At 49.1% G+C, this 13,629-nt stretch overlaps 1 protein-coding gene across 1 annotated transcript; it reads right to left on the bottom strand.

Moving 5' to 3' along the window:
- Positions 1-1,908: 1,908 nt before the first annotated feature.
- TAS1R1 (taste 1 receptor member 1) lies at positions 1,909-10,433 on the bottom strand. The gene is made up of 5 exons (XM_060259156.1): positions 10,073-10,433; positions 7,581-8,339; positions 5,378-5,590; positions 3,723-3,843; positions 1,909-2,843 (listed from the first exon to the last, which is right to left on the bottom strand). The coding sequence occupies exons 1-5, from the start codon at positions 10,391-10,393 to the stop codon at positions 1,909-1,911; spliced, it is 2,349 nt and encodes a 782-aa protein (XP_060115139.1). The 5' UTR covers positions 10,394-10,433.
- Positions 10,434-13,629: the final 3,196 nt, after the last annotated feature.

Below are 13,629 nucleotides of genomic sequence, written 5' to 3'. Positions count from 1 at the left end.
GATCTCAGAGAGCAAGGTTTGAATCTCCACTTTGTCACAGAATCTCATTGGGTGGCCTTGGGCCAGTCATTCTCTCAGTCCAGAGGATGGCTGTTGTGAGGAAAAACCAAGACTGAAGTTGTAAGCCACTTTGGGTTCCCTATTGAGGAGAAAAGTGGGGTATAAATATTGTCAAAAATAAAGAACTATGTTGATTTAAGAGCTTGGCTGGGGACCTGCATTCCTCCCTCTACAGAAGTGGTTCTCAAATTGGGACACAAAAATGCCAGTTTGGTGTAGTGGTTTAGTGTGTGGGTTCTAATCTGGGAGAACTTTGATTCCCCACTTCTACACAGACCTCCTGAGTGACCTTGGGTCAGTCACAGTTCTTGAAAGGGCTGTTTTCTCAAGAGTAGTTCTCAAAAGAGCTCTCTCAGCCCCATCTACCTCACAGGGTGTCGTTGTGGGGAGGGGAAAGAAAAGGAGATTGTAAGCAGCTCTGAGATTCCGTGTGAAGGGTGTGGTATGAATCCAATCTCCATCTCTTCCTCCTCCTCCTTCTCTTTTAGAGGCCAAAAGGAAGGAGGAGCAATAGTGACTTGAAAAAGAAGACTCTGGGACGCTCATTGCTTCTGTATGATGTGTGAAATAGGCATGAAATACAACTTGCTGACTCAGTAGGGTAGGAGAAATGGGTTACTTTCATAGCATCATGGAGCTGGAAAGGAGCTCCAGGGTCATCTAATCCAGCATTGAAGGAGTCTATCTCATGGGCTTGGCCTAGAGCAGCTCAAAAAGAAATGTTTCCTATTGACTGCAGGCATCTCCTCAATGGGGTTGAAAATGGCTTTGTCTTTAGGGCTTGAAAGAGGGCCCCCCCCAACCCAATCTGAATGGAGAAGGCAAATATTGTTTGTTTATTTAAGGCATTTATTAGCTGTTTTTCTACCTTATGTAACATGAGGCAGCTTACAATACAAACAGAACCAAAACCATAAAAACCACAAATGCCAGTCACCATCTACAGGCAAAAAGTAGAAACTAAACTGATCACAAACATGAGTTTGCATCTGAAGAAAGAAGAATTTTAGATTCTGGAACAAGCCAAGAGAGAAGTAGACACACAGTGCTTGGAATTGGAGCGTGCAGGTTCTCTTGCTCACTGCAACTGGTGTGGGTTGGTGTAGCCTCTGCTCCCGGGAGCCTCTCTGGGCCTCCACCTGTGCTTTACTTCTGTCATCAAAGCAAACAGTACAAAAATGTCGTTGGCCTCCAGGGCTCTCTTCTCCACAGGGAACCAACTTAGGGTATAACAATGTTCATAAACACAACATATGAAAAATAAAATAAATTTCAGTGTTAAGGGATGAGAGATTCTTGTGTTTGATGTTGGGGAGGAGGGGCAAAGTAGCACATAATTAGGCAAGTGGGTCTCGAAAAATACAGCCAGACAGCCCCCAAAATACACTCCCTGGGCCATCCTGAGCAGAGCTACCCCTTTCTAAGCCCATTGGTTTGCTTCAGATGGCGCAGCAAACTTAGAAGTGGGTAGGGCTGCCAGCTCCAGGTTGGGAAATACCTGGTGCTTTTGCTGGTGGAGCCTGAGGAGGGTGGGCTTTGAGGAAGGGAGGGACTTCAGTGGGTTATAACGCCATAGAGTCCACCTTCCAAAGCGGCCGTTTTCTCCAGAGGAACTGATCTGTCACTTGGAGATCAGCTGTCGTCGCGGGAGAGCTCCCACTGCCACTGGGAGGCCGGAACCCTAGAAGTGGGTCCTGCTTCAAAATGTTTGAAAACCGCTTCTCTAGAAGCACTTCCTGCTTAGCAGTGAATCTCTGCTGCTCTGTTACCCCATAAAGCCACCGATAGAACCTACTGAGCTGAGCCATCCCTGCTTTCATGGTGGCTTCCCCAGACCATCCACCCCCTTCAATTTGTCACATTTTTCTTTTTGGTGTAGCTCTGAATAGACATCTGAAAATGTTCGTGGGTGTTGAGCTCAGATTGGAAGAGGATGATGTAGATCTTGGGGATGAAGTAGCTTCCGAAGATGCCGAAGAGGGGGAAGAGGAGAGAGCCGACGTGAACAGCTGGCAGGTACTTGCCCTTGTAGACGCTGATGGTGGTGAAATAGGAGATTAAAGAGACAAAGTAGATGATCAGGCTGAAGGTGGTGCACTTGGCCTCGTTGTAGCTGTTGGGCAGATCTTTGCCCATGTAGCTGATGACAAAGCAGAAGATACCCAACAGCCCGTTGCCCAAAAATCCCACAAAAGGGATCACAGGGTTGCGCTCTTTGCATTCCAGGAGGATCACTTGGTCAGCCATGTCATAATTCTTGTGGGGAAATGGTGGAGTAGCACACAGATAGACCAGGAACATCGCCCCCTGTAGCCCAGTACAGCTGACTATGAAGAGGCTGCATCCGTGATGATTCTTCCAGGCCTCATACAGGCCTGGAGCCTTGGTGGCCATCTTGAAGATCAAGACGATCTGGAAGGAGCGGGCTGCCATGCAGGCCAGGCAGATGTTAAAACTAACAGTGTACATTGATACCCTCAGCAGGCAGGTGAACCTGTTGGGGACCCCGAAAAAGCAATAGAGGCTGACGTCGGCGCTGGCCAGAGCGCTCAACATGACCAAGCACAGCCAGCCCCCAGCAGACTTCACAACAGGTGTGTCGGCTTTCCGAACAAAGATAAAGATGGCCCCGGCCAGCAGCAAGAGCAGCAGGGTGGTGGCAGACAGGAGAGCCTGAGAGATGCGGTCGCTCCAGTGGAGGAAGATGGTGGCTCGGGGGGAGCAGGTGTCACTTCCGGTAGGGGCCCACTGGTCTTCCGGGCACATTTGACAAGTGTAGGGATCTGAAAGAGGGAGAAAGGAAATCAGTGAAAGAAGGCCTCACATCCAACACTTGCCAGCCCCACTAGTTGACTCTGTAAGGCACCATGGGTGCTTGCAGGGTGGACCCCTAAAAGTTTGGCTCTTCCTGCCATATACATGGTGTACAGAATGGAGCTGTCCATTAATTTGTATGGAACGAGCTGGGGAATGGATCTGTTAGAGGCAGGGTGATACCATTTGCTTCTCAACCAAGCCCCGATGACACAAAAGTCTCCACTGTGGCCATTGCTCTCTCTCTCCATGACTTTACCTGATGGCAGACCCATCCCCATGCCCCATTCATTTTTATGGAGAAAGAAAGGCGCTACAGTTGAGGTGGAAGGATAGGGTTGCCTGCTCCAGGTTGGGAAGTCCTGGAGATTTGAGGGGTGGAGGCTGGGGAGGGTGGGGTTTGGAGACGGGTGGGACTTCAGTGGGATATGATGCCCTAGGGTCCACCTTCAGTGGGATATGATGCCCTAGAATCCACCTTTTCTCCAGGAGAACTGATTTCTGTCACCTAGAGATTAGTTATAATAGTGGAAGGTCTCCAGCCACCACCACGGGTTTGGCACCTTATGGAAGTACGATGGCCATTCTATCGCATCCCCCCCACACACACACACACAAGATGCCTGAAGAATGGAAATTTCAGGAATGACCAATTTTCACCTAGGGTGGCCAAACAGTGCTCCTATTTCCATGCCACCCTCTTTCAGAGGGACGCAGGAAGGAGAGTTTTGCATCTTCAAGCTCAGCTCTCAGCTGCCTGGGGAAAGCCACAGGACAGAGGGAAGGGAGGTGGAACTGGGGCAGCCAGCTTCCCTTTCTTTGTGGGCCGCTGTCAATGCTTCACTCACTGCTCTTGTTCAGGAAGGTCCCCGGAGAGCAGGCCACACAATGGAAACAGCACTGATGGGTCCCCTGCAATACCTTCTGTTCCCCCGCCTCACAGTCTTTGGAACAGATTGAGACAGGAACCTGGGGAAGAGGAGCACAAAACAACATGGCCAGACCGTTTCCAGGTACATGCTTGAGAGCCCATGTTGTGGTCCCGGTGGCTAAACCATGGGAGTGTTGAATTTGCTGAACACATTTCATTCATTAAGGCTAGGCAGAGAAGTCTTTCAAAGGGGATTAGACGGATTTATGGAGGAGATGGCTGTCCATCAGTGGCTACCAGCCATGGGGAGTGAAGGGATCCTCCATATCTAGAGGCAGTTCACCTCTGAAAAACTGCTAGTAGGTGACATCATGGGGAGGCCTTGGTCTCTGTGCCCAGCTTGTGGGTCCTCCAAGGCAACAGGTTGGACAAGATGGACTAATCCAGCAGGGCTCTTCTGGTTCAGAAATATCACATGATACAGCCCCAGGGGGAATGGGAAGGTGCCCTGGTCCACTGTTAGAGCATCTGCATGCAGGAGGTCCCAGGTTCAAATTCTCCAGTCAAAGAATCAGGTAGGAAGTGATGTGAATGACCTCAGCCTGAGACCTTGGACAGCCAGTCAGGGTCAATAATACTGACCCTGACAGACAAATGGTCTGTTTCAGTACAAGGCAATTTCACATGTTCAATGCTTTGGGACTTGGGAGACCCAGAGCATGAGAGAGCTCTCTGATTAATACATAAATTGTTTTCACAGGACCTTTGCCCAGTCTCAGCCGCAGACAGCAGCTTCTGACAAAGATTGCGTCCAGCCAGGGCCGGCCCTAGCCCTTCTGGCGCCCTGAGCTGCAGAGTTCCACCCCACCCCAGTCACTGGATCTGCTGCCTACTTGTGAGTAACCCCGCACCTACTCGCAAGTAGGCGGCAGCCGTGGGGATACGCTAGAAAGGCTAGGGCCTGAGGGAAGGAAAAATGCAGCGGTGATGGGGGGGGGCAAGAGGGAAGGGAAGGAAAAGAACAGCAGCGATGGGGGGCAGGCAGGGAGGGAGGGGAAGGAAAGTGCGGTGGTGGTGGTGGTGGTGGCAATGCGGGGGTGGGGAGGGGAGGGAAGGAAAAGAGCAGCGGCGACGATGGGCGGGCAGGAAAAATGTGGCAGCAATCAGGGGGGCGAGCAGGAAGGGAAGGAAAAGTGCAGTGGCGGCAGCGATGGGGAGGCGGGGAGGGAAAGGAAGGGAAGGAAAAGAGCGGCGGCGGCGGAGGGGAGAGAGGCAGGCAGGCAAACTAGGCATTTGTCATGGGCGGGGGAGCTCAATTTGGCACCCCCTCCCTCCCGGCACCCTAGGCAAGCGTCTAGTTTGCCTAGTGGGTGAGCTGGTCCTGCGTCCAACACCATACACTACTTTAGTCCTTTAGCACCACTGTCTCCCCCCCCCCCACTGCCCAAATCATTAAACTTGTTTTGCAGGACAGGATTTCGAAACGATATAAAAACCTGTCAGTCTTGTTTGACTAGAGGCATCATCAAGCACCTCAGGAGGAAGAGACCTTCCATTTTCAAATTGTCACCAATGTGTGGCAAAAGGGAACCACCTTACCACAACCTTGTGGCTCCCAGGTGTTCTTCTTACCTGGTTATCTCCAGTGTGCCACTGCAGTTTGTCCCTGTAGATGGTCAGGTGGACTGGTTTAATGCTGAATGTGGCAATCACATCATAGAACCATGTCTGGTTTGCCCACTTCCACTGGACAAGGTCGTAGCCTGTCAAGGGGTCCCCATTGCTGTCAAAATAGATCTGCCTGCCTTTCACACTGAAGTTCACCTCTTTCATTTCTTTTAGGAGCTGCAGGAGAGAGTGAGAAATTGTGAGAGTCACTGTCCAAGGTTTTGTCTGCACTGCAAACTTCTTTGGGTTTCATTCCTGATCTGACGCAACAGGAAAAAGTTTGAGTCCATTGGCACCTTTAAGACCAACAAGTTTAATTCTGGGTATATGCTTTCGTGTGCATGCACACTTCTTCAAATACATTCCCTGGATAACTTCAGGTGGGTAGTCGTGTTGGTCTGAAGCGACAGAACAAAATTTGAGTCCAGTGTCACCTTTAAGACCAACAAAGTCTTATTCACTGTGCATATGTGCTTTCTTGTGTGTGCACACTTCCTCAAGTATCTGAGGAATTGTGCATGCACAGGAAAGTGCATACAGTGAATAAAACTTGGTCTTAAAGATGACACTGGACTCATACTTTGTTCTATTAATGGATAACTGTTATGGCACCCCCTCCCCCCCGTATCCAGCTACCATTTGGTGAGGGTAACTACATGCTCAGTGGCAGTTCCCAGAGTTCTCTGATGAAGGGGAAATTGCTCCAAAACCAGTTAAGTTTGTAGTATTGATGAGAAAGAGTCTATTTGCCTGCTGGGAAGGTGGCTAAACTAAATAGATTAGGTGGTTGCTTTGCTCCTGGAACTACAATTTCGCTTAGGTGAATTAAAAACGAGCACATAAAATCTGAATTGATATCTCTTCCATTCAGACTAGGTAAAGCAAGCATCTCTATTGTTAATCCTCCCCAACATCACCCGTGCAAACCTAAACAGACTTACCCAGTTCAAAACCCTTTGAAGTCAATGGTGGTAGCAGCGTGTGACTTTGTTTAGGATTACACTATAAATTTGGGAACTTATTCTGATGTGTATTTTCCCCTCCCCCCTTCCACCACTCGTATCTCTAAATTCTGAGGGTTTTAAAAAATTATTACATGCAGCGTAGAAACTTATGGTCCAATCCAAGCCAATTCTTCTCAGGTGCTAATGGAGAACAAGATACAATAAAACCGCAGTCCTACATGTTTTTCAATGACCTGTGCTCCTGGGGGCTTAGTTTTAAGTAAATGTGTAGAGGATCAGACTGTAAAAGACTCTGGTCCTCAGTAAAGATGGTCACCCTGCCTTTCTTGTTTCTGATGGAATCCCTCCACATTTCAGTGTCAGTAAAGCCCATGGGTTTGCAACCTATAGCAGGAATGGCCAACGGTAGCTCTCCAGATGTTTCTGCCTACAACTCCCATCAGCCCCAGCCATTGGCCATGCTGGCTGGGGCTGATGGGAGTTGTAGGCAAAAAAACATCTGGAGAGTTACCGGCCACCCCTGACCTATAGCACTAGAGCCAAATGTGGGTCTTTTGAGATAAAAATGAAACCTTCAAGTTAATAATGCTGGGAACAGTAAGCAAAGATCTGTGTGGGACTAAAGGGCTTCTAAGAGATGGGACAGGACAGAAATGATGGTTGCCAATAATCAAAGTGAACCATGTGCAGATTAATGCCAATGCACTACTAAAACAATCATGCAGGATGCCCCTGTATATGCACTGATGACTTACTGTGAGACTTCATGTGTGCCACTTCCTAATAAAGGACTCAGTACAACCAGTGTTTGCACTGTGGAAATGTTATGGATTATTAACTCACATGTCAATCATCAGTAATGTTAAACTGTATATTTTCAGTGATGCAAATGGGCTTTATTACACTGGCTCTCTGTTGATTTCTGGCTCTGCATGTTGACGCAGTTTAGCTCTTTAATTACAAAAGGGTACCAAGCCCTGCTATAGTGTCATGGTTTGGTTAAGAGCAGGGACATAGGTACTGGCTGAAGGCTTCCTCATCATTTCATTTCTCTCTTAACGCCCCCCCCTCTCAGGATCTCAGGATCTCAGGATCCCAGATCTCAGGAAAGCTCATTGTGTTTCCCCCACATGGAAACTCCCGCACTCTTTCCCCCAGCCAAGCATGGCATTTGTCATACCCAGTGAAAAATTGATGCTCACCTGCCAGGGATAGACAGAATCCTTGCGGCACACCCCCGTTTGGCAGCCCAGCAAGCGATGGAGGCTGTGCGCCACAGCATAGATGGCAGAATACACATTGAAAGCGCCTTGCGTGTCGTATGGAGATGACTCCAGTATAGGTGGTAGTGATGGTACATACAACTGGGAACAGTGCTGGCTGCAGGTTTCCCTGCAACCCTGGAAACAGGAGGCCTGAACTCTGTGACTCTCTGAATGCTCTGAAGCAACCTCAAATGCCCACATTTCTGGGAGTGGCGCCTGCATGATTGTCACTCCAATCACTGTGCCAATACCATGAATGCCGTGGATTCCCCAGATTTCTCGAGACAACGACCAATCCTCGGTGCCCAGCCACACCTTCCCGGTTGCGTTCTGCCGCACGACCTCCAGGAAGAACACTTCAGCACCACGCTTGTTGGCAAAGAGGATGGCAACCTTGGTGTCGGAAGCCAGTACGACTTGCACATTTGCCACCAGTTCCGTGTTGCTAGTTTCCATGAAGACGACCCCTTGATAGGCGAAGCAGATGCCTTCCTTGGTGGCCACCTCGTGCAACGTCCGCAGGCCCTGGCGCCCGTAGGTGTTTTCGCTGCCCACTGCCACCACCCAGGTCCACCCAAAAGCCTTCAGCAGGCTCACCAAGGCCTCTGCTTGCAGGCGGTCACTGGGGATGGTGCGCAGGAAGGAGGGGTAGGTGCGCTTAAGGCTTAGCAATGGACTGCTGGCTTCATAGCTGACCTGGAAGAGAGGGTTAGAGCAAGCCAAAACAAGGCAGGAAAGAATGTTGGTGGTAATGACTGTAAGGTAAGTAGACCGAAGTGAAATCTTCTCCACTGTGACATTCCGTAGATGAAAAGAGGGACATTCTGCTCTATGTATAACAGCGAAATTAAAATCAGGGCCTTTGCTGGCTGTACTCACTGTGGGCACAATCCTCCAAGATACTCTCCCTTGTACAACTTCCCACCGAGTTACTGTGTCCTGCCTGGTAAATAAGTAGGGTTGCCAACTTCCAGGTGGGGCTGGAGATCTCCCACTTTTTCAACTGATCTCCAGCTGGCAGAACTCAGCTTCCCTGGAGAAAATGGCTGCTTTGAAGGATGGACTCAGTGGACCCTGCTGAGACCCCTCCTCTGCCCATACCCTGCCCTTTCCTGGATCCACCCCAAAGTCTCCAGGTATTTTCCAACACAGACCTGGCAACCCTAAAGGGGTTTAACAACCAGTGTGGTGTAGAATGGAGTGTGTGTGTTTCCCCCCCCAAAAAACATCTCATGAATCTGATGGAGATGTGAGTTGTGAATTTATCTGGAGCAGGAGTCCCCAATATGGTGCCTGTAGGCATCATGGCACCTGCCGACACTTTTCTGGGAGCCTGCTAAGTGTTTTTGAGAGTAAGCAGGACCGTGCAGGGCTTTGGCCCAGAAAGGCTTCTGATTGGCTGCCATCGTGGCAGAAATATCTTCACTTTGTGACTGAAGGTAAGCTGTAGCAGCCATTGCATAGCTGGCTCCACCTCTTGTGGCAGCCATTTTGTGGCCACACCCACCACATTGTGTCACAATTCCAAAGGTGCCTGGAGGCTCAGAAAAATTGGGGCCCCTGACCTGGAGTCTTCCTCTTGGTTAGTATCTGTAATTTCCTGTGCACTCTATTGTTGGGGTGTGTATGTGTTACATTGGTGACACTACTGCGGTCCTCTTCTGTTTGTTACAGAGTCAGACCACCGGACTATCAAATTTGTCTACTCTGACTGGCAACAGCTTGAACAGAGAAAAGTCCCCCCTCCCGCAGCTACTACTAGAGATGCTGAGGACTGAACCTGTGACCTTCTGTTGGCAAGGCATGGCTTCTGCCACTGAGCTCTGGTCCCTCACTGATCAGTGAGCAAACTTTCAGGCCAGTTAGTGTGGGTTCCATGTATGTCAGTACTTGCAGCCAGGGCTTTTTTGGTAGAAAAAGCCCAGCAGGATCTCATTTGCGTATTAGGCCACACCCCCTGATGTCACCATTGTTGCACATGGGGCTTTTTTTGTAGGAAAAGCCCAACAGGAATTCATTTGCATATTAGGCCACACCCTCTAGCACCAAGCCAGCCGGAACTGCGTTCCTGTGCATTCCTGCTCAAAAAAAGCCCTGCTTGCAGCCAATGTTCCCTCTAAGCTGCAGAGTCCTGTGAGCAAAAATTCTACTTTGTGAGCTACTGGCATTAAAGTTGTGGGCTACTGCATAAATTATTGTGCTCTGGGATCATCCTTCCTGAGGTAAGACAAAAATGTGTGAGCTGGAGGCTAAAAATCTGTGAGCTAGCTCACGCTAACTCAACTTAGAGGGAACACTGCTCACAGCACATCTCCTCCCGAATGAGCCCATCCACACCCCAGGTAACGCCATCCACTTCCCTCTTCAGACAATGGCAGACAATCTCGGTTGAGTCTCTAACCCATCAACTGCAGTCTTCCCAGGGTTACCTCTGGCATAAGGAGGATGCCCAGCAGGCTGGCAGTAATCAGAGCATACTCGCTTCTGTCAGGCCCGATCAAGGCCACCGTTTTGGGTAAATAGCTGGTGTAGTTGTCAGCAATGGGGATGCGTTGATGGCTGTTACAGCCCTTGACCCCCTGGGACAGGAGACTGAGCGTGGCATAGAGGTTGGTCAACTCCGAGCAGACATCATAGATTTCGTAGCCCAAAGTGACGTTTGGGAGAAGGCAGCTGGAGTTGTTGATTTCCTCGATGCTGAAGCGCATGGCCTGGGCGAGGTAGTAGCCGTGGCTGCTCCTGTTCCCCATGCTATTGGAACGAGAAAAAACACAGAGGAACTTGGACCTGAAAGACGGTTGGAATCATTTGAATCAGTGGAGAGGGTTGACTTGGAGCCACTGGCTGGCCCTTGTCGCTAAAGCAAGGTACAAAATCGAGTCCAACAAGCAGCGATAGAAAGCGCCAGGGCTTTTTTTGTGGGAAAAGTCTGGCAGGAACTCATCTGCATATTAGGCCACACCCCCTGATGTCACCATTGTTTTTCTGCAAAAAAGCCCAGCTGGGATCATTTGCGTATTAGGCCACCCTCCCTGACACCACGCCAGCCAGAACTGCGTACCTGTGCGTTCCTGCTCAAAAAAGCCCTGGAAAGCGCCATCAAGTCATAGCTGACTTACAGTGACTTGTAGGATTTTACAGGCAAGAGATGAATAGAGGTGGCTTGCTGTTGCCTGCTTCTGCAGCACAACCCTGAGCTTCCTTGGTAGTTCCCCCCATTCGAGTGCTAACCAGGGCCAACCCTGCTTCATTTCTGACATCAGGCTCGCCTTGGCCATCCAGGTTGGGGTAGCCAAGAGATAGGGAGATCAAAAGCATCTGAAGCTCAAAAATCAACAGTCAATCTATGCAGCATCAGCAAAAATCCCTGAGGAGGCAGGGAAGGGAGGAGGTGTCTCAAGCAATGTTCCCGCTAAGCTGTGGAACCTTGTGAGCAAAAAGTCTACATTGTGAGCTACTGGCATTAAAGTTGTGAGCGGGTGATTTGGCTGCTGCATAAATTAAGTTTGCTCTGGGCCAGCCTTCCTGAGCTAAGACAAAAATGTGTGAGCCGGAAGATAAAACACTGTGAGCTAACTCACACTAACTCAGTAGAAGGAACACTGGTCTCAAGTTGGAAAGAAACAATGTACAAGTAACGGACCATGCCAAGCTATGATATTGTAGAAGTTGTGTACAACCACATAGAAAGCAAGCAGAGCTAAGAGGGTGTGAAGGTACAAGATGTTCTCTCATCTATAAAGGATTGGAGCCATTTCAAAACTTGAACTATTAGGAAGGAAACAGCATATGAATCTACCTCGTTCTGAGTCACTCTTGCTCTGCCAAGGTCAGTGTTGTCTACTTTTGACTGCAGCTGCTCTCCGGGGTCTTAGGCAGAGGTCTTTCATGTCACTTCCTAAGTGATCCTTTTTAACTAAGGATGCTGGGGACTAAACCCAGGACCTTCTGAGTGCAAAGCAGCTTTTCTGTTTCTGATCCATGGCCCCATCTCTACCATCACTACAATTCCATACCACTTTTTGATTGCATAGAATGGACTGACCTCCTCCCTCCCTTCGTCCTGCAGAATGGCCAATCCACTTACCTGGCACAAATGTCAACCTCTGGCCTGGATTTTGTTTTGAAGGCGATGCGGTGAATTTTGAACATCCCTGCAATGGTGTAATCTCCATCCTTTCTCAGGGGAGAAGAAAGGTCCTGGGCTGTGCAAATGCATCCCAAGAGGACCAAGCCGGATAGGGAGAGAAAGGATGGGAGAGAGCAACCCATTCTGAACATGCACCGTGGTCTGGAAGAGAGAATGGAGCTGGTGCAAAGACAATTTGCTTTTTAGGGGAAGAGTGTGGAGGTTTGTGTGTCCCTGAATCACTATGGATCATTTACATAAACCTGCACACCTGGAACCACTACAGCACTAGCTCATGGGAAATAGGATACGGCAAGTTTCGGGAGCAGAGAGCCACTAGGATGTGGTGAGAACATTAAGCAAATTGTGTGCATTTATTTCCCTGTCCTGTTCCATTTTGTTGTTCAGTCGCACAGTCGAGTCCAACTCTTTGCGACCCCACGGGCCAAGTCACGCCAGGCCCTCCTGTCTTCCACCATCCACCGAAGTCTGCTCAAATTCGTGTTTGTTACATCAGTAACACTGTCCAGCCATCTCATCTTTGGCCGTCCCCTTCTTCTTTTGCCTTCTGTCTTTCCCAGCATCAGGATCTTCTCCAGGGAGTGCTCGCTTCTCATTTGGTGGCCAAAGTATTTGAGCTTCAGTTTCAGTGTTCCATAGGAGAGTCCAACTAAAAGACGAGTGTAACATTATTTCTGAGTATTTAGTTTTGCCCTTACCTGAATGGCTCAGGCTAGCCCGATTTCATCAGGTCTCAGAAGCTAAGCAGGATTAGTACTTGGATGGGCAATCCCCAAGGAAGTCCAGGGTCTCTCCCCAAAGGGAGGTGATGGTAAACTGCCTGTGAACATTCCCACCTTAAAAACCCTCTGGGGTTGTTATAAGCCAGCTGCATCTTGACTGCTCTTTACTCCACCACCATTTAACACCATCCACCAGGCTGTCTCTTCCTTTGAGAACGCACACATAGCTGGTCTTGAGGACAAAAGGAGATTGAGGAAGAATCGCACTGCTACAGCACCAACCCCAAATCAGACTTTTCCCTGCAGCCACTGTGGCCGGATCTGCCTGTCCCGCATTGGTCTTGTCAGCCACCAGCGAGCCTGCAGCAGACGTGGACTACTGCACCCTTCTTAAATCTTCGTTTGCGAAGTCAAGCCGAGAGAGATTTATAGATTGTTTTTATATTCTGTATTTGAATAATTCTGTTCAAGAATATATATTTTTAAAAAACATAAGCATTTGTTAGCTGCATTTGAGCCCTTTGAGGAAAAATGGTAAAGGTAGTCCCCTGTGCAAGCACTAAGTTGTACCGCTCCATGGGGTGATGTCACATCATGACGTTTTCTTGGCAGAGTTTTTATGGAGTGATTTGCCATTGCCTTCCCCAGTCATCTACACTTTACTCCCCAGCAAGCTGGGTACTCATTTTACCGACCTCGGAAGGATGGAAGACTAAGTCAACCTTGAGCTGGCTATCTGAACCCAGGTCGTGAATGGAGCTTGGACTGCATAGCTAGGTGCTAAATGTTTTAAAATGAGTAAATATAACACACAAATTCCATTGTACTTGAGCTAAGACAAAAATTTGTGAGCCAGAGGCTAAAAAACTGAGCTGGCTCACGCTAACTCCGCTTAGAGGGAACACAGCTCAAAGTCACTTCTTCCTGAAGGTGTGTTCAAAACTGCTTTTACCCTTACCACCTTGACCACTTTACCCTTACCGCCCAACCTAGCCTAATCTCGTCAGATCTCAGAAGCTAAGCATGGTTGCAGCAAGCCGTCTTAAAGTGGTCTGTCCCAGCTGTGCAAGGGTAACAACCATGTTATGTTGCAGGGTCATCAGAAGCCATACCC

Source organism: Heteronotia binoei, chromosome 18 (assembly GCF_032191835.1).
Source record: "Heteronotia binoei isolate CCM8104 ecotype False Entrance Well chromosome 18, APGP_CSIRO_Hbin_v1, whole genome shotgun sequence".
In the NCBI taxonomy this organism is placed as follows: Eukaryota; Metazoa; Chordata; class Lepidosauria; order Squamata; family Gekkonidae; genus Heteronotia; species Heteronotia binoei.
This window is presented reverse-complemented; position numbering and strand designations above follow the sequence as displayed.

What these genes read in the sequence shown, in the direction of transcription:
- TAS1R1 (XM_060259156.1), bottom strand. Translation starts at nt 10,393, where the DNA reads ATGGGGAACAGGAGCAGCCACGGCTACTACCTCGCCCAGGCCATGCGC. An exon ending in ATTCTGTCTATCCCTGGCAG is followed by an intron (nt 5,591 to 7,580) that starts GTGAGCATCAAT and finishes TCTCTCCTGCAG; the next exon opens with CTCCTAAAAGAAATGAAAGA. An exon ending in GACCTTCCTGAACAAGAGCA is followed by an intron (nt 2,844 to 3,722) that starts GTGAGTGAAGCA and finishes TCCCTCTTTCAG; the next exon opens with ATCCCTACACTTGTCAAATG.